Source organism: Scyliorhinus torazame, chromosome 6 (genome assembly GCF_047496885.1).
Source record: "Scyliorhinus torazame isolate Kashiwa2021f chromosome 6, sScyTor2.1, whole genome shotgun sequence".
Lineage (NCBI taxonomy): Eukaryota > Metazoa > Chordata > Chondrichthyes > Carcharhiniformes > Scyliorhinidae > Scyliorhinus > Scyliorhinus torazame.
In genome coordinates this window covers 59,139,625-59,158,867 of record NC_092712.1, presented here as the reverse complement: position 1 = coordinate 59,158,867, position 19,243 = coordinate 59,139,625, and the positions used below count along the sequence as shown (strand labels likewise).

The 19,243-nt window shown below is 42.2% G+C and overlaps 1 protein-coding gene across 7 annotated transcripts in view; it reads right to left on the bottom strand.

The window, feature by feature from the left end:
* dync2i1 (dynein 2 intermediate chain 1) overlaps positions 1–19,243 on the bottom strand; it is a 175,381-nt gene that overhangs the window by 62,716 nt on the left and 93,422 nt on the right. For all 7 annotated transcript variants that reach the window (XM_072508236.1, XM_072508237.1, XM_072508240.1 and 4 more), the window contains 5 exons: positions 19,146–19,220; positions 10,206–10,395; positions 7,803–7,905; positions 6,428–6,557; positions 3,763–3,874 (listed from right to left, as the gene is read on the bottom strand). In XM_072508236.1, the coding sequence (XP_072364337.1) occupies positions 3,763–3,874; positions 6,428–6,557; positions 7,803–7,905; positions 10,206–10,395; positions 19,146–19,220 (610 nt within the window). The remainder of the gene's footprint in view (positions 1–3,762; positions 3,875–6,427; positions 6,558–7,802; positions 7,906–10,205; positions 10,396–19,145; positions 19,221–19,243) is intronic.

The following is a 19,243-nucleotide window of genomic DNA, read 5'->3' as shown; positions in this document are numbered from 1 at the left end:
GATTTAGATCGTTTGGAGACTTGGGTGGAGAGCTGGCAGATGGAGTTTAATCCGGACAAACGTGAGGTAATGCATTTTGGAAGGTCCAATACAGGTAGGGAATATACAGTGAATGGTAGACCCCTCAAGAGTATTGATAGTCAGAGAGATCTAGGTGTACAGGTTCACAAGTCACTGAAAGGGGCAACACAGGTGGAGACGGTAGTCAAGAAGGCATTCGGCATGCTTGCCTTCATTGGCCGGGGCATTGAGTATAAGAATTGGCAAGTCATGTTGCAGCTGTATAGAACCTTAGTTAGGCCACACTTGGAGTATAGTGTTCAATTCTGGTCGTCACACTACCAGAAGGATGTGGAGGCTTTAGAGAGGGAGCAGAAGAGATTTACCAGGATGTTGCCTGGTATGGAGGGTATTAGCTATGATGACAAGTTGAATAAACTCTGTTCGTTCTCACTGGCACGACAGAGGTTGAGGGGCGACCTGATAGAGGTCTACAAAATTATGAGAGGCATAGGCAGAGTGGATAGTCAGAGACTTTTTCCCAGGGTAGGTTTAAGGCGCGAGGAGCAAGGTTTAGAGGAGATGTACGAGGCAAGTTTTTTTACACAGCGGGTAATGGGTGCCTGGAACTCGCTGCCAGAGGAGGTGGTAGAAGCAGGGCCGATAGTGACATTTAAGTGGCGTCTTGACAAATACATGAATGTGATAGGAATAGAGGGATACAGACCCCGGCAGTGGAGAAGATTTTAGTTTAGACGGGCATGTTCGGCGCAGGCTTGGAGGGCCGAAGGGCCTGTTCCTGTGCTGTATTTTTCTTTGTTCTTCGTTTGTGATGGTGGTGAACTAGATGGACCTTGATAGTTTTTAAATTGACCAATTCTTACATTTCCATACCCTGGGAGACATCGTAATATCGCACAACCTAAGACTTCATCAGAGTCTCTAGCCCTTTTTTGAAAACACCCAGATCTTCAGGTACACCTGAATATTAATATAAAATAATATGAAAGCTAAATACTGTGGATGTTGGAAATGTGAAATAAAAACAGAAAATGCTGAAAACAATTCAGCAGGTCTGGCAGCATCTGTGGAGAGAGAAAGTTCTGCGTCTGTTTGACTCTTCTTCAGAGCTAATAAGTCTCAATGTTGCTAATACAACTACTTGCCATCTTCTTCTAAAAAATCTTGGAAGCACTAATAGTGGATTGAGATAAACTAATATACAGTTGATTCACCTCCTTATTTGGTTGCTTTGCACATATACAAGAGTGCAGCCATCAAAAACGGTTACCAAGCCTTTGCCTGATTGAATCGTACCAACAGTTTAGAGCATCGTTCACAAAGAGCACTAAAGCATTATACTGGGTTGCTGAGTAAACAACTGCACTGAAACAAAGCATTTTTTTTTTTTTTTTTTAAATTTGTTCATATTTTGTGGGCATCATTGCCTATCCCTAATTCATAAGATCATAAGACACAGGAGCAGAATTAGGCCACTCGGCCCATAGGGTCTGCTCCGCCATTCAATAATGGCTGATATTTTCTCACCCCATTCTCCTGCCCTCTCCCCATAACCCCTGATCCCCTTATTTATCAAGAACCTATCTATCTCGGTCTTAAAGACACTCACTGAATTGGCCTCCACAGCCTTCTGCGGCAAAGAGTTCCACAGATTCACCAACCTCTGGCTGAAAAGATTCCTCCTCATCTCGGTTTTAAAGGATCGTCCCTTTAATCTGACATGGTGTCCTCTGGTTCTAGTTTTTCCCTACAAGTGGAAAAATCCTCTCCATGTCCACTCTATCAAGGCCTTGCAGTATCTTGTACGTTTCAATAAGATCTCCTCTCATCCTTCTAAACTCCAACGAGTACAGACGCAGAGTCCTCAAACGTTCCTCATACGACAAGTTATTCATTCCAGGGATCATTCTTGTGAACCTCCTCTGGACCCTTTCCAAGGCCAGCACATCCTTCCTTAGATATGGGGCCCAAAATTGCTCACAATACTCCAAATGGGGTCTGACCAGAGCCTTATACAGCCTCAAAAGTACATCCCTGTTCTTGTATTCTAGCCCTCTTGACATGAATGCTAACATTGCATTTACCTTCTTAACTGCCGACTGAACCTGCACATTAACCTTAAGAGAATCGTGAACAAGGACTCCCAAGTCCCTTTGTGCTTCTGCTTTCCGAAGCATTTCCCCATTTAGAAAATAGTCGATGCCTAGATTCCTCCTTCCAAAGTGCATAACCTCACACTTTTCCACATTGTATTTCATTTGCCACTTCATTGCCCACTCTCCTAGCTTGTCCAAGTCCTCCTGCAGCCCCCTTGCTTCCTCAATATTACCTGTCCTTCTACAGATCTTTGTATCATCTGCAAATTTAGCAACAGTGCCTTCAGTACTTTCTTCCAGATCATTAATGTATATTGTAAAATGTTGTAGTCCCAGCACAGACCCCTGAGGCACACCACTAGTTACCGGCTGCCATCCTGAAAAATACCCCTTTATCCCCACTCTTTGCCTTCTGCCAGTCAGCCAATCCTCTATCCATGCCAGGGTCTTACCCTTAACACCATGGGCTTTTAACTTCTTTAATAGTCTCCTGTGCAGCACCTTGTCAAAGGCCTTTTGGAAATCTAAATAAATCACGTCCACTGATTCTCCTTTGTCTAACTTGCTCGTTACCTCCTTAAAGGACTCCAACAGATTTGTTAGACATAACCTCCCTTTGACAAAGCCGTGCTGACTCAGTCCTATTTTACCATGCACTTCCAAGTGCTTCGCGATCTCATCTTTAACAACAGACTCAAAAATCTTACCAATGACCGAAGTCAGGCTAACCGGCCTACAATTTCCCATCTTCTGCCTCCCTGTAATTGCCTGTAAGAAGGCAGTGGTGAGCTACTTTCCTGAACCACAGCAGTCTGCACAGTGCATACATCCATAATGCTGATAGGTCTGGATTTCCAAGATTTTGATCCAACAATGATGAAGGAATTATAAATATCAAAGTCAGGTTGATGTAAAACTTGAATTACAAGTGGAGGCGTCTCCACAAGAACAAAAGAAATAAAAGTAGACCATTTGACCCGTCAAACCTGTTTTGCCATTCAATAAGATTATGGCTGATCTGATTGTGCCCTCAACTTCAGTTTCCTGTCTACTCCCCAATAACCCTAGGCTCTCTGGCTGATCAAAAGTTTAACTCAGCCTTGAACATATTCAATGATCCAGCCTCTACTGCTGTTTGGGGCAGGGAATTCCACAGACTAATGGTTCTCAGCAGAAAAATAAATCTGCTTATCTCAGTCTTAAATGGGAGACACCCAATTTGAAACAATGCCCCCGTTTCCAAACTCCTCAAGTTGAAAAATCCTCTCAACACCCACCCTGGCAAGTTCACTCAGGATCTTAGATGTTTCAATAAGATCACTTATCGTTCTTCTAAACTCCAATGGAAATAGGCCCAAGCTCCCATGTGCATGCTGTCCTTGTCCTTCCCAGCAGTGGGGATCAAAAATAATAATCCTTTATGAAAAGGGTGCGTAGATTCTATTTACTTTTCTGAATCAATCTCTTTAAAGTGAACATTTAGAAGCAAAGCAGGAGGGATAAATGTAAAACAAAACATTTCAAGACACAATCAGGTAACCTCAGATTAGCTAACTTTTACGAGGCAGTTTGTGCTTTTATGCAATTAAATGGACAAATGCAAGTTACTTTGTAAATGCAAAGTTCTGGCACAAAAAGTGCTTACCCCCACATATCAGGTTTCCCTCTCCAGGATGTTGTGTCCACTTTTCAACAGTTTCAATTTCATCTGTCTGAATGTCTCGGTCCACATTATCTTCATTACACTGAACAAAAGCCTATGGGCAATAAAATCAAATCAAAAATAAAACGCTAAACCAACATTCTTCAATGGGAAACTGTAACTTCAGCTTACATATACACCTACCCCCCAGCCAGCAGAACGGCTCCCCCCCCACCTTCCCCCGACTGTGGCGGCGCTGGACACAGTCCGCAGCCGCCACACAAGGTCCTCAAAAAGTGAGAGGACACGCATCCCACGCCGTCGGGGACTCGGCCCATCGGGGGTTGAGCATCGGGGGAGGGCCTCAGGTGACGCCCTGAGGCCGTCCAGATGGCCGATCACCAAACGCGATTTTGGCCTCGGCGATCGGAGAATTCCGCCCTCTGTTTGTCTTTTACTTAAGATTTTCATCCCTCTCCTCCTCTCTGTGTTTATCTGTTTTGTGTTTGTGTGTGTGTAAATTATACATATATATATATAAGAGGGAGAGAGTGTGTGTCTATATTCTCGGGTGGGGGAGAATTAGGAATTAGATAGTAGTGCATATTTCATTACAGTTCTGGTTATAGATAAAAAGTATTTGTGTTTACATTTACGAACATGGGGACTATAATTATTAGGTAGCCAAGAGTTTGGGGTATTTTTCTAAGAATTATTGGTGAATTTACTTGTGTTGTGACTCCGGATCAAGTGGGGTTAGAATTGATTGCACCCTAGCCCTGGGTGTCATAACATTAATAATTATCTGATAAATGTGGATTAATTCTGCAAAGCCAATAATGGGTTTACGGGTAAATTGTGGTTAGCGAACTTATAGAATCCCTACAGTGCAGGAGGAGGCCATTTGGTCCATCAAGTCTGCACCATCTCTCCGAAGGAGCACCCTACCTAGGCTCATACATCTAACCCCAACTTGGTTGAGTTTTTTGATGCTGGAACAGAAAGAGTTGATGAGGGTAATGTGGTTCATGTGGTGTATTTGAAAGGTACTTGATGAAGTGCCCCATTACGGTAGCATTGTGGATAGCACAATTGCTTCACAGCTCCAGGGTCCCAGGTTCGATTCCGGCTTGGGTCACTGTCTGTGCGGAGTCTGCACGTTCTCCCCGTGTGTGTGTGGGTTTCCTCCGGGTGCTCCGGTTTCCTCCCAAGGCCAAAGATGTGCAGGTTAGGTGGATTGGCCACGATGAATTGCCCTTAGTGTCCAAAATTGCCCTTAGTGTTGGGTGGGGTTACTGGGTTATGGGGATAGGGTGGAGGTGTTGAACTTGGGTAGGGTGCTCTTTCCAAGAGCCGGTGCAGACTCGATGGGCCGAATGGCTTCCTTCTGCACTGTAAATTCTATGAAAATCTATGAAATTACAGGCTTTTCAGCAAAGTTGAAGCACATGGAATAAAATGAAAATTGAGTGCATGGATATGGAACTGACTGGGTGATAGGAAACAGAATTCAAACTAAAGGAATATATACATTTGCTGAGGAGCTGGTTCGAGGGATACCGTCTTGCTTGATCTATATTAAAGACTTAGATTTGCATATAAAGGACACAATTTCTAAATTTGCTGATGATGCAGAGCTTGGAAATACGGTAATAGTGAGGAAAATAGTGACAGACTTCAAAAGTGACATCAGAAAAATGTTGACGGAAATGAGCGGACAATTGTCAGGTGAAATTTAACACAGAAGTGTGAAGTTATACACTCCGGTAGGAAAATGAGTAGAGGCAATATAAACTAAATTGCACAATTCTAAAAGGGGTGCAAGAACAGAGGTGCTTGGAGATATACATGCACAAATCGCACCTGATAGATACAGATTCAATTGTGGCTTTCAAAAAGGAATTGCTTATGCACGTGGAGAAAAAAAACTTTAAGTGCTATGGGGGAAGAGTCGGTGAGTGGGACCAGGTAAATTGCTCTTGCAGTGGGCCAGCATGGGCTCGAGAGGCTGTAACCACTCTCTGACTCTATTCTATGAGATCACTTATTGACCTTCCTTTTTCCTCAAAAAAAGTGCTAACTTTTTCAACCTCTCCTCTTAACTGGAGTATTTAATTCCTGGTGAGGTAACATCCCTATAAACCTATGTGCTCTAAGGCTTCAAAATCTTTCCTGAAGTCTGGTGCCCAGAATTGCCAAAGTACTCCAGGTGAAGCCTAACCACTGTTTAATTAAGTTCTGGTATCATTTCATTGCTTGAATATTCTATTCCTCTATTTATAAAACCAAGTAACCCATTTGCTTTTTAACCATTTTATTAACTGATCTTGCCATCACATTCTCCGAAATAAGTATCCACCAATTTATATTACACACATTGTGATGACAAATAATTCTAGAATTATACTACATATGGATTTAAAATAGAAAAATCAATGCTTCACTGCTAAAATGCATACTCAACTTCAAATTTCACAAACACAAAACTTGAAAGGCCACACTGTCATTATGAACAGCCCATGTTTACTACTCAAAGTTATCGATCAAATTTTACACTTGAAGTAATAGTTATATTCAGCAAGCTGAATAATAAAAACTTACATGATTAGAAATCTAGTCTAAACACCATTGCTAAAAGGATACAAAATATGGGATACAGTACACAAACCTGTTTGGTGTTTGTGCGTCCAAAGTTTTTGATGTAGACATCGTACTCATTCAATGGAGGTAGATCAAGCAGTGAAAAGCTAACTGAGAAATCCAAATCAATGAGTCGGAGCAGCTCCAAGCTGCGCTTTCTGCAGAGAACATCAAATTCAGGCTTTTAACATGTACAGGAGAAAGACAAGCTTATTTCTAGACATTTCAGTGTAAAGAGCTCATCAAAAAGCTTATTGTTGAAACTAAATAAATTGCCCAAAGGATCTCCTTCATCCAAGTCTTTCTTGCGAAGTTTTACGTTTTTGAACTATTGTGATCGACTGAAAAACTTACATTTTTAAATTAGCATTTGGGTGCAGATGAATCTTTTGTTATAGTATTGAGGAATTGGATGGAAATGGCATTAGAAGGATGGAATGCATTCAGGCATGTGGGACACAAGGGCTGGTACATGTGATGCACGTGCCGCTGCCAATGGTTGGTGGAAGAAGTGGGGTGGGGAGAGATTGTTGGGGAACAAAAATAACAGAAAGAAAGGGACCCCAACAACAGTAACCCATGGCTGGAAAGATTGATTCCATGAGGAATGGGATAGGATTGATGGAAGAGATGAGCATGTTAAGAGCAGGATAGGGATAACATGGAAGGATGACATGCAAAGAATGGGATGGAGTAGGAAGGGCAGGGATGGCATGGGATGAGATGATGGAATTGGTTAAGTGCAGCAAAATGGCAGGGACAATTATTTGATACAACTTATTATTTTAAAGCTAGTCTTTATGCTTAAAAAGTAAGAAAAACTGTCAGGTGAACTAAAAAAATACATCAGTGCTAACTCTATAGATGAAGATGGTGATAACAGTCTGTGTCCTTCAGAGCTTCTTCACAGTCTCACTCCAAAGGGATGCCACCACACAAACATAGACTCAAGGAAGAAGCACCTATAATGTTGCTATGAAAATTGAATCCTAAACAAGGACTTCATAATGGAACAACATTGAAGAGACCAGCTTCCTAACGAGCACGTTTCTATGTTCATTCCTCCAATAGCACTGAGCCAATTAAATTTCTCAACTCAGGAGAAAACAGTTCCAAATTAGACTTTCATATTCTATGACTATAAACAAGTTACAAGGCCAGGCCCTTGACAAAATTTGTATTTATGTCCTCAGGCAGTTTTCACATATGAACAGCTTTTTCCAAAAGGGAGAAGTTTTGACTTTGTTAAAGCCTTTGGTAAAATAATAACTTTAATGCCTGTATATAAAGGAGTACTGTGTTGTTGTAATAAAGGTACTAATTTCACCGCAAATGTTTTGTGGGTCCCTGCTAATATGTAACTTTTGCACATAAACTATAAGCTCTTGTTTTTAATTACCTACTTTTGTTTACTAGCCACTTTAGAAATGATCTCACGCTGCTTTGCTGCCGCAAAGTCAATGAATGTTCCCCGAGCAGGTCCTCTGGTCTGCGAGTTTTCAAAATCTAAATTAGGCAACAAGTTGCATTATGTGCTAATAAAATGAAAAGCATAATGGAAGCAACAGATAATATTTAGATAAGAAATAAATAAATCCAATTCTAATTAAAATGAGTTGTTTTATTCGTTCATAATTTTAATGGAACAGATCGAGTGGTTTAACAATATTTTCATGACACTTCAACATACTTATTAGCTGGCTGTCTGTTACGGTCAAGGCTTATGGTTGCACACTGCATGCAGTTTCAGAGCTGAAACATTTGAACTATGAGCTTCACTGGCAATACTACAATGTGACAGGCATATGCTCAATGTTTGCACATTATGTCAAAATCTAATTTCCATAGCTGAGCAACATTTTAAATTACATAATTGTTTGGTTTAAATTGAAGGTACAGGCCCAACTGTCCCAATCACTGACCACACAATGGAACTATCATGGTTTCACATTTGATTCAAGCCCTACCCATCAGGATCATTGGTAGTTTGCCAATTGGTACTATTAGGGTTTTTTACCCATGAACATAACTCAATCTAAAATCTAAAGTTCCACTGCCCATGTACAGCCTGGGTGATATGCAGACTGTATACAGTAAAAGGTATGTTTCTATTTGTATCAAATTACATTCAGGGCTTCTAGATAAGTGAGCATTCTTTTTTTTTTAAATTTAGAGTACCCAATTCTTTTTGCTTCCAAATAACGGGCAATTTAGCGTGGCCAATTCACCTACCCTGCACATTTTTGGGTTGTGGGGGTGAGACCTATGCAGACAGGGATAAGTGGGCAGTCGAACATGACAACTCCCTTCATTACGTAATTGAGGCAGTACCAATGAGGTACAATGCATTTTAGCAATGCTGAGTAAAATTGGACTAAATTGGTTCTTCATATGATCAGTTGTTACTTGAGTGTTTGTGCACTGCAATATTATGGCAAATAAATTCAAAACATACTACAGGTTCTACACCAACTACAACTTGTTTTAGGTATCCAAAGCTGGAAGAAAAAATGGTCTCATTCAAAGGGTAAATTAATACATTTTTAATAGACAGCAATTTAACATCAGCTGTACGTGTTAGCGATCGTTTAGGGTGTAGCCATCTGGGATGGCCACTTACAACCAGGGACAGAGAATCTCGCAAAGCCTAGCGGGTAAAATGGACTAAGGAAGATTCAGGCAGGCTCTGAGCCAGAAATATATATTTGCAAGCAAGGAGTCCAGACGGTATCGAAACTCCGACCAATTAGCATTTTGATGGGCCGATTAGCATTTGATGGCCCATCTTCACCAAGACAAAGGACTGGTACTCGAGCGACCGGTACAGTCCCAGACATTTCAGCGCCACTCCCGATTTAGGGGAAGCGTAAACAACGGGGTCAGTGACCGCTTGGGACACGCCCAGCCATCCAGGCACCCGCCCATTTATTGGTTAGAAATCGAACATAGTGATCGGGGTTCACCCAATTAGTGGGGTCCAAACTGAAGGACTGCCCGAAAGAGCGCGAAAACCCCCAAGAATGAGAAGGGAGTCCACCATGTGTTCGTCCTCTCTTGGACCTGGCGCTCCAGCAACGTCTGTTTCCCAGTGCAGCACCACCAGAAGCAAGTCCAAGTTCAACGCCCACTACCAGACGGATGAGCCTAGCTGAGCAGCAGTTACTTCTCCAGACTCGATAGATCCAGAATCGAACAACGGCCATTGTTCTTCTGACCTAAGCCGGGTGCCTGAAGTTAAGTACAGGTTGTCTTAGTCGATAGGTGTAGTTAACTAGTAGTGTATGTTGCATGATTAATTGTATGTGTAAATAAAGTACCCTTGAACTAACAAACTCGTGTTTGGCTCTTTGATCGATAGCCGGTTGAAGCTTGGGGTGGTATCATTTGATACCTGGCGACTCCGAGCATTAGAATATAGATATCAAAGAAAGAAGGGCAAACCCACTGATTGCCGTAGTTACTGCAGAGCCACAGAAAAGACAACAAGGGTAACCAGTTTCATACCTCGTTAACACCAGTGTAAAATGAAGGAAGATTATTCACAGATTTATCCTAACAATTACAAAGAGAACAAAAACACTTTTTTGAGTGAATAAAAACTCATTCAAGTGAGGGGTATCAATGCTGGGAATATAACAAAATCTGTCAAAAACATTCATGTCAAATGGCACACATACCGTAGTATGGTGTATGAGGAAAGAAAAGGTACGCACACAGGCCAAGTTCTTAACAGATTAATTTGGTTTGGAGATTTTAAAAAATGTTGACATTTTTTACGTGGTAATTCAGATAGAAATTGACCCTACCTCTGTTTGGTTCTTCATTGAATGTCTTTCTGTGACTTCTCGTGCGTGTTTCTCTGACCTGTTCATTTTCTGCTGTAATAGCTTTTTGAATAGCTTCAAGTTCAGCTCGCTGACGTGCAGGAATTTCCTCTCGCTCCTGCTCTACCTCTTCATCTTCACAGTCACCTTCCTCAAAGTCATCCTCATAGTCCTTTACACAGAAGAACATAAAATCTTTTCGTATTTCGTAGTATAGCTTTACAGTGCATTTTTAATTTGAAGTACTTGTTTATTTTTACTACTTACAGATTTTCTGGGGACCATTTAATAACTCGTGCTTATCCTATTCTTGTAAGCTACTCATAATCGTAAACATAGAAAATAGGAGGAGACCTTTCGAGTCTGCTCTGCCATTCATTATCATGGCTGATCATCCAACTCAATAGCCGAATTCCGCCTTCACCCCATATCCTTTTATCTCCTTTGCCCCAAGTGCTCTAACTGCTCTTGAAAACATACAATGTTTTGTCCTCAACTACTTTCTGTGGTAACGAATTCCACAGGCTCACCACTCTCTGGGTGAATAAATTTCTCCTCATCTCTGTCCTAAAGGGTCTACCCCATATCTTCAGACTGTGGCCCCTGGTTGTGGACACCCCCACTATCGGGGTCATCCATCTTACATCTACCCTGTCTAGTCCTGTTAGAATTTTGTAGTTTTCCAAGAGATCCCCCTCATTCTTCTGAACTCCAGCAAATACAATCTTAACCAACTCAATCTCTCCTCATACGTCCGTCCTGCCATCCCAGAAATCAGTCTGGTAAACCTTCTCTGCACTCCCTCTAGAGTAAGAACAAAAAAAGGAGACCAAAACTACATATAATATTCCAGATGTGACCTCACCAAGGCCCTGCATAATTGCAGAAAGATATTCCTGCTCCTGTACTCGAATCCTCTCACCATGAAGGCCAATATAACACTTGTCTTCTTTACCACCTGCTGACCTTTAGCGACTGGCGTACAAAATGAAATGAAATGAAAATCGCTTATTGTCACAAGTAGGCTTCAAATGAAGTTACTGTTAAAAGCCCCTAGTCGCCACATTCCGGCGCCTGTTCGGGGAGGCTGTTACGGGAATTGAACCGTGCTGCTGGCCTGCCTTGGTCTGCTTTCAAAGCCAGCGATTTAGCCCTGTGCTAAACAGCCCCTGACACCCGAGGATACCAAGGTCTCGTTGCACATTCCCCTCTCCTATTTATGGCCATTCAGATAATAGGCTGCCTTCCTGTTTTTTCTACCAAAGTGGATAACCTCACAGTTATCCAAATTATACTGCATCTGCCATTCATTTGCCCATTCACTCAATTTGTTCAATTCACACTGAAGGATTTCTGCATCCTCCTCAGAGCTCATTTTCCCACCCAACTTTGTGTCATCTATAAATTTTGAGGTATTACATTTCGTTCCCTCATCTAAATCATTAATATTGTGAATAGCTGTGGTCCCAGCACCAATTCCTGTTGTACCCCACTAGTCACTGCCTGCCATTTGGAAAAAGACCCGTTAATTCCTACTTTTTGTTTCCCGTCTGTCAACCAGTTTTCTAACCATCTCAATACACTACCCATAATCCCATGCACTTTTATTGTGGGACTTTGTCGTAAACTTTCTGAAAGTCCAAATAAACCACTTCCATTGGCTCCCCCTCATGAACTCAACTAGCTACATCCTCCAAGATTTCCAGTAGATTTTTAAACATGATTTCCCCATCGGATGTCCATGCTGACTCTGTTCAATCTTGACACTGTTTTATTTTTAAAATATTTCTTCTACTTTAATAAATAATTTTGATAAATAAAAGAGAAGTTTGTGTTCTCACTGTTACCACAAATATTTCTCCCTAATATCCAAAAAGAAATACACGACGTGACACCAGTGTTTCAGGTTGGAACACCCTTGCACATAGCATCAGTGGGGTTTCATAGCACGATCATGACATATATTGTGGTTTTTGAAGCCACCAGTGTTATCTATATAGATCAAGATCAAATGAACAAAATCCCCTTTGCACCCAGCATGGTGTCTCGCTTCTTCAAGATGGCAATGCCATCCGTCAATACTGGAAAGAACATTTGCAGCAATTCCTCAATCTTGAATCCACATGGCAGCTGATAATCTCCAGGATATCTCCCACGATCCTCTGTAGATTCAATGCTGAACTGCCATCGATGGGAGAGTTGTAACAAGCAATGAAACATGAAAAGCAACATAAGCCTACAGTCCAAATGGTATTCCAGCTGAGGTCTTCAAAGCTAGTGGATTTTTGCTCACTTCTAGAATTCAGATACTCATTCTGTGTTAGGGGAATAATAATTAATTTGGAGTAAGTGATTAATGCTTAATTAACCAATCACCTATTAAGTGGTTGACACTTTCCTGAATGAATTGGGGGGGGGGGGTCTCAGCTGAGAATTAGAATCAATAAAAGTGAAGGAGCTAAACCATAGATAAGAATTTCCTTAAGAATGTGATCCGTATGACTGATTATTGGAAGAATGTTTTTCTTCCGAGATTCTTGAAGCATCCATAGAAATTAATTTTACTTTGAAACATCAGTTGAAATTACTTTTATTTTGAAGTTGTTTCTTTTACTTTCCCCTATTTTAAAATTTAGAAGATTTTTCGCTGATGTCGGAAAAGTTTATGTATTATCTTGATCTGAGTTTCGATTTAATTTTGTGCAAATATGTTAAGTGAATTCTTGAAAAATAAAGTGTGTTTTGGACACCTCTTCAACCGGACCGAGTACCTTATTCCGAGGAGAAATAAGATCTTACAGTCCCCCACTATAAATTCCCCTGTTTCTGACGGTAAGGGACCTACATTTGTCTTCACCAATCTTATTGTCTTCACATAACTATAGAAATTTTTGCAGTCAATTTTTATGTTCCCTGTAGGCTTACTCTCGAACTCTATTTTCCCCTTCTTAATCAATCCCTTGGTCCTCCTTTGCTGAAATCCAAACTCTTCCCAATCTTCAAACTTGTTTTTTTTTCTTGGCCAATTTGTTTGCTTCTTCCCTGGATCAAATACTCTCTCTAATTTCCCTTGTAAGCCATTATTTGGCCACCTTTCCCATTTTACTTTTGTACTAGACAGGAATAAACAATTGCTGCAATTACTCCATGCACTCCTTGAATGTTTGCCATTCTCTATCCACAGTCACCCCTTTAAGTAACACTTTCCAACCGAATATAGCCAACTCGCGCCTCATATTATCATGGTTTCCTTTAAGATTCAGGACTAGTCTCAGAATGAACTATGTCGCTTTCCATCTTGATGAAAAATTCTATCATATGGTCACTCATCCCCAAGGGGTCTCGCACAACTAGATTGCCAATGATTAGATTCTCATTACACAGTATCCTGTCAAGGTTGGCCTGTTCTCTAATTGGTTCCTCAACATATTGGTCCAGAAAACTATCCCCTCTAGGGGATCCACTCTAGGAATTCCTCCTCTACGGTATTGTGACTAATTTGATTTGCCCAATCTATACGCAGATTCAAATGACACATAATTAAAGATGTTCCTTTATCACATGTGTCCCTAATTTCCATGCCCAAAATCACCATGACAGTTTGGGGGTCTATATACAATGCCCACTAAGGTTTTTTGCCCCTTGGTGTTACTCAGCTCGGCCCATACAGATTGCACATTGCCAGAGCTAATATCCTTCCTCACTATTGCGTTAATTTCCTCTTTAACCAGCAATGCCACTCCACCGCCTTTTTCTTTTTGTCTGTTCTTTCTAGAAACAGAATACCCCTGGATGTTCAGTTCTGATGCCTGGACACTCTGCAGCCACGTCTCCGTAATCCCGATTATATCATACCCGTTTATATCTATTTGTGGTAAATTAGTTCATCCGCTTTATTGCAAATGCTCTGTGCACAAAGCCTTTAAGCTTGTCTTTTTTACATAACTAGTCCCAATCCCAATATTTTTCAGTGGCCCTGTTTGAATCTGACCCTTGATTTCCCTATCTGTCTTTTGTGTTTGTTCTTGATTCCCACTCCTCTGACTCCTGGCATAGGTTCCCATCCCCCTGCATTTTTAGTTTAAACCCTCTCGAGCCACTCCAGGAAATACTCCCCCGAGGACATCAGTCCCAGTCTGCCCAGGTATAACCGTCCAGTTTGCACTGGTCCCACTTTCCTCCAGAATCATTCCCAATGCCCCAGGAATCTGAAACCCTCCCCCTCACACCATCTCTTCAGCCACATATTTGTCTGATATATCCTGCTATTTCTACTCTGACTAGCATAGCTCTGCTATGATAAGTAAATCAGTGAATTACAAACACAACTGTACACTCTGTGGTATATGCTACATTTTTCTATTCAGTTAATGCCAATATGTAAAATATTTTTGTGCTTCAAGTTTTTCCAATTTTTAGTTTTCTAAATATCTGTCTGCTTGCTTGATTTTGCCTATTAATAGTTTTGCTGATTAATCAGTGTAATTAAAGGAAACTCCAAGCGTTACTTAAGGAGCAAGTAACAAAAATAAATGTTGGTAATAAGATATTTAAACAGGTAGTTTTCTCATAATAGACATAGAAGTACAAGCCTGATAATATTTAATTATAAAGCCCACCACCACATTCTCAAGAGAAACTACAGATCTCTTTTCCATTGATGCTCACATCCCGTGAATACGTATGCGATTCTACACAGAGGGTCATTGTACTAGCAGCATCTTACTGCAGTCGTAAGAGAGAATAATAAAACAAATATAAAATGAAACACAAAGAAGCAATTTACTTTCAGTTGATTGTTATTGATGAAGGCCCACCTGCTCAACCTTGCCCCTCGCCTGAGGTATGGTGATCCTCAGGTTAAATCACCACCAGTCAGCTCTCCCCCATCAAAGAGGAAAGCAGCCTATGGCCATCTGGGCTTTACCTTACCTCTAGTTTTAAGTTGAAACACCTCTAATTACATTGAAAGGAGCTTCCCATAAACTTTAAATAGGGGCCTTGACTACAGGTCGTCTAATGATAGAAACTGAATCATCAGAATAGACAATTAAATCATACAGATACCAGTGAGTGAGTTTTAAACACTATAATAATCTTAGAATGCAGGTTAGGATGACAAATTAGTCCTGTGGTATTGAGAGTTCTCTGAACCCCAGTTTGGTTATGGTATCACAATTGGTGCCCAGGCTATCCAATATTCTCTTTGCAAATAGATGAATACAGCAAACTGTACAAATGTTTTTATCTGATATATGCTTGATGTTAATTATCTTCCATTAAGGTAGGGTATTGGAGGACATTTTTCTATCATACTACCTTCGCCCTTTTATTCTCTGCAGTGTAGCAAATTGAACTGCACCAGAGTGAAAACTTTCAAAACGCAGTTTAAATAAAATAAATAATAGTCAATTAAATACAACAGAGTTTTCAGGCATAATAACAGAAGTGAATTGGAAAGTAATGAACCTCATTGTTAATATCACAATCAAACTTACTGGAATTCAGATAGCCAACTAGCGAAGGACAGAATTGGAGTATAGTTTTTATACATTAACAAGCTTTTACTTAGAGACACACCTTATCGTGTACCACCAATCAACATGAAGAAAAGCAAAGTTGGAACAAATGTGCAAACATTTTAATTTTCCTTATTCCTGTCTGATTTCTGTTTCTCATCAATCAGGAGCCTATTTGGTCCTATTTCTGACTTTATCCATGCACACCAGCTTGATGATATGACATACACATGCATGATATTAATCTTTAAATTCATTGGCTTATCAAATACATATTGAACTGCTTCAAAGGAACTTTTAAAAAGCAAGCAACAGCACTGACATAAGATGTCTGCCATGTGTCACCCGATATCGGGTATTACACGTTGGTCAAAAATTGACCAATGTGAATTACAATTAAGACATGCCAAGGCCACCTCCCATGAAATTTCCCACCTGCTTCTGTCAAGAATTACTTCACAAAGATTTACTGAAACTGCACTTGCCCTCACCATTTACATTTCTTTAAAGCTACACTTCAAGTTCAAGACCCTATCGCTCATACATTTGGAAGCCACCTCAGGAATACTGAACTTCCATCCAAAGGAATCTCAGGTATAATCATATCAATTTTTGCAAAAGATGGATTAGGGTTTAAAAGAAACTGTCTCTAGAAATTGCAGTTTACATCATCCTCAACTCCACTGCAATTTCAGGACCAACATGGAAAAAGTCTGCCTCAGTCATGGATAGCAGCGAAGATCTCGAGGATTGAAATCACAATTTTTTTTGCCTTTTATCAGATCATTTAAATTTGGCCAAAGTGTTCCTACTGCAGAACTTGTAATTGTGTATGCTTGTGAGTGTGTGTGCGTGTGTTGTAAAGGTCAACGTGGGCTTACCCTTCTAAATATCTTTATACCATTAAGAGTGTTTTTTTAGCTCAATAACTAAATCGTTTTGTTTAAGCTCAAGAAAGTCTGTCAGACTGGTTTCTTTACCATTTTGGAAGCTTTTATTATACTGGGTTCCAGGTTTCTTTTCAACAGGAGTTTAGGTTAGTTTGTCCTGTCAAGGGGTTACAGGTTCGTTCTTCCTGATACACACCGTTTTGGATGGGGGAGTGGGGTATGGAGTAATTTGGGCTTGTTTTGGTTGGGTTCTTTTCATTGTTTTCCAAGTGGGGGGGTCACCATGCGAGTAGTTATGCGAGTTAACCAAAGCATAATGTGAGGGAGGGGCTGCGGCTAGTAGCTGGGGGTGGGGGATTTTGCCTGGTTGGTGGGACGAAGTAGCATGCCTAGGTTGGCTGGGTTTTCTTTGTTTAGTGAGGGTGAGGGAAAGGGTGTTCTTTGGAGTAGGGTGGGTTGGCAAACTATTCGAAGAGGGGGGCGGGGGGGGGAGGAGTGGTGGGTAGGAAGCCAGAGGGAGGGAGGGGGAGGTGAATGCTGGTGACGTTGGTTTCTTGGTGGATAGATTTGGGCGAGGGTGGTGATGGTAGCCATTTTGGGTCGGTCTGGAACCCAGGCAGGCCTGGGTCCAGCTGCATCTCCTCACGAGGTGGGTATGGTGGATCCTACTAGAGGGGAAAGTTCCGAGATCCCCTGTCAGGTTGGAACGTGAAGGGTTTAAACGGTCCGGGGGGGGGGGGGGCGATTCTCTGAGCCCCGCACCAGGCCGGAGAATCGCCGCAACCGCGCCACGATGCCCCGATGCCGGTGAGCGATTCTTCGAGGTGCGGAGAATCGGTGCCATTTGCGCCGGCGCGTTTGGCACGGCACCGGCCGCGGGCCGCTGGAATCGGCGGGGCTGCCGATTCTCCGGCCTGGATGGGGCGAGCGGCCGCGCCAATATGACAGAGTCCCGCCGGCGGCGTTCACCCCCGGTCGCTGCCGGCGGGAACGGTCGGGGGGGGGGGGGGGGGGAGCTCCTTAATCGCGAGGGGGGCCTCCGATGGGGTCTGGCTCGCGATCGGGGCCCACCGATCGGCAGGCCGGCCCCTGAATACTTGAGTCGGGGCCGGCGCGCTGAAGAAGTCCCCCGCACATGCGGGTTAGCGTGGCGCTCATTTGGCGACGCGAAAGGAGGCTGGAGTGGCGTGAACCGCTCCAGTGCCATGGACGTAACCGGGCCCGGTTCGCGCCATCGTGAAACACAACAGCGTTCATGACGGCGTGAACATTTGGGCCCAATATTGGAGAATCGCCCCCGGGGTTCGATGAGAAGGTAACCTCAGCCATATGGAGTCATGCAGATTCGAATCAGAACGGGGAAGTCTCGAACTCTACTCTGGGAAGCGCTGAAGGCGATGATTAGAGGGGAGGTAATCTCACAGGGACAAGGTTGGGAGGGTAAACAGGCAGTAGACTCAATTCGTGAGCTGGACCAGTAGTATTCCACCGCCCCAACAATGGAGCTGTTAGTGGAGTTTAAAGAGGTTACAATTGGAATTTGATTTGATATCGACTGAGAAAACGGTGAACCAACTTCATCGTTCAAGAGGAGCATTTTGTGAATATGGTGAGGTGGCCAGCCATCTATTGGCTCGCCAGCTGTGGCGGCTGCATGAGAGATATCCCAGGATAAGGACGATGGGAAAGGGCTGGTGTGAGCCCTGGACAAGATTAATGGTGCCTTTGAGGCATTCTACCGGGGGCTGTATAAATTTGAGCCCACGGAGGGGGGCTCAGGGATGGAACAGTTTTTGGGTTGGACTTCCCGGTGAAGGAGAGGTGAAGGGGCCAGCGAACCACTCGCACATGTTCTGGTTCTGCTCAAAATTGATTGAGTTCTGGGTCTCGTTCTTTGAGACCATGCCGGAGATCGTGGGGGTTAGGCTGGAGCAGTGTCCCCTGGTGGCAATTTATTGGTTTTGGGCATGCCGGAGCTTCTGCAGGGGAAAAGGGCCGATGTCTTGACCTTCGTCTCTCTGATAACCCAGCGACGAGTCCTACTTAGATGGAGATCAGTGGCGCCACCTAGGGCCTCGGCATGATTGGGGGGCCTAGCAGAATTTGTGAGATTGGAAAAAATTAAATATGCTATAAGAGGGTCAGAGCAAGGATTTTACTCCAGGTGGAAGCCGTTCATCAGCTTCTTCAAAGATTTGATTGGGGGAGCGCTACGGGATCACTATAGTTAGTTGGTAAAAACAAAAATTGACCAACTGTTTGTATTCTATTTGAATGTCCTTTGTGTGTCTGTGAAATCTTTTGCATTGTTTGGAATATATATATATTTTTTATGGAATTGCTTTATTTACAGCAATATAATAATGGGCATTACTGTTTATTGTACATAACTTAAAACTTGTGATAGGATCTGGAAACATGCTTAACCCAGACACCAAGGTAAATCTGAAAATGCTATCTTTGTATATTTCAAACCGTGTTTATTACACACACTATAGACTAATGGTTAATACCTCAAAGTCGTTGTCATAGTTTGATGATTCAATCGTAGATTGGCTCTCCATAGCAATTTCCTCTCCTTCAACAAACTGCAAAGAAATTTATAGTTGTT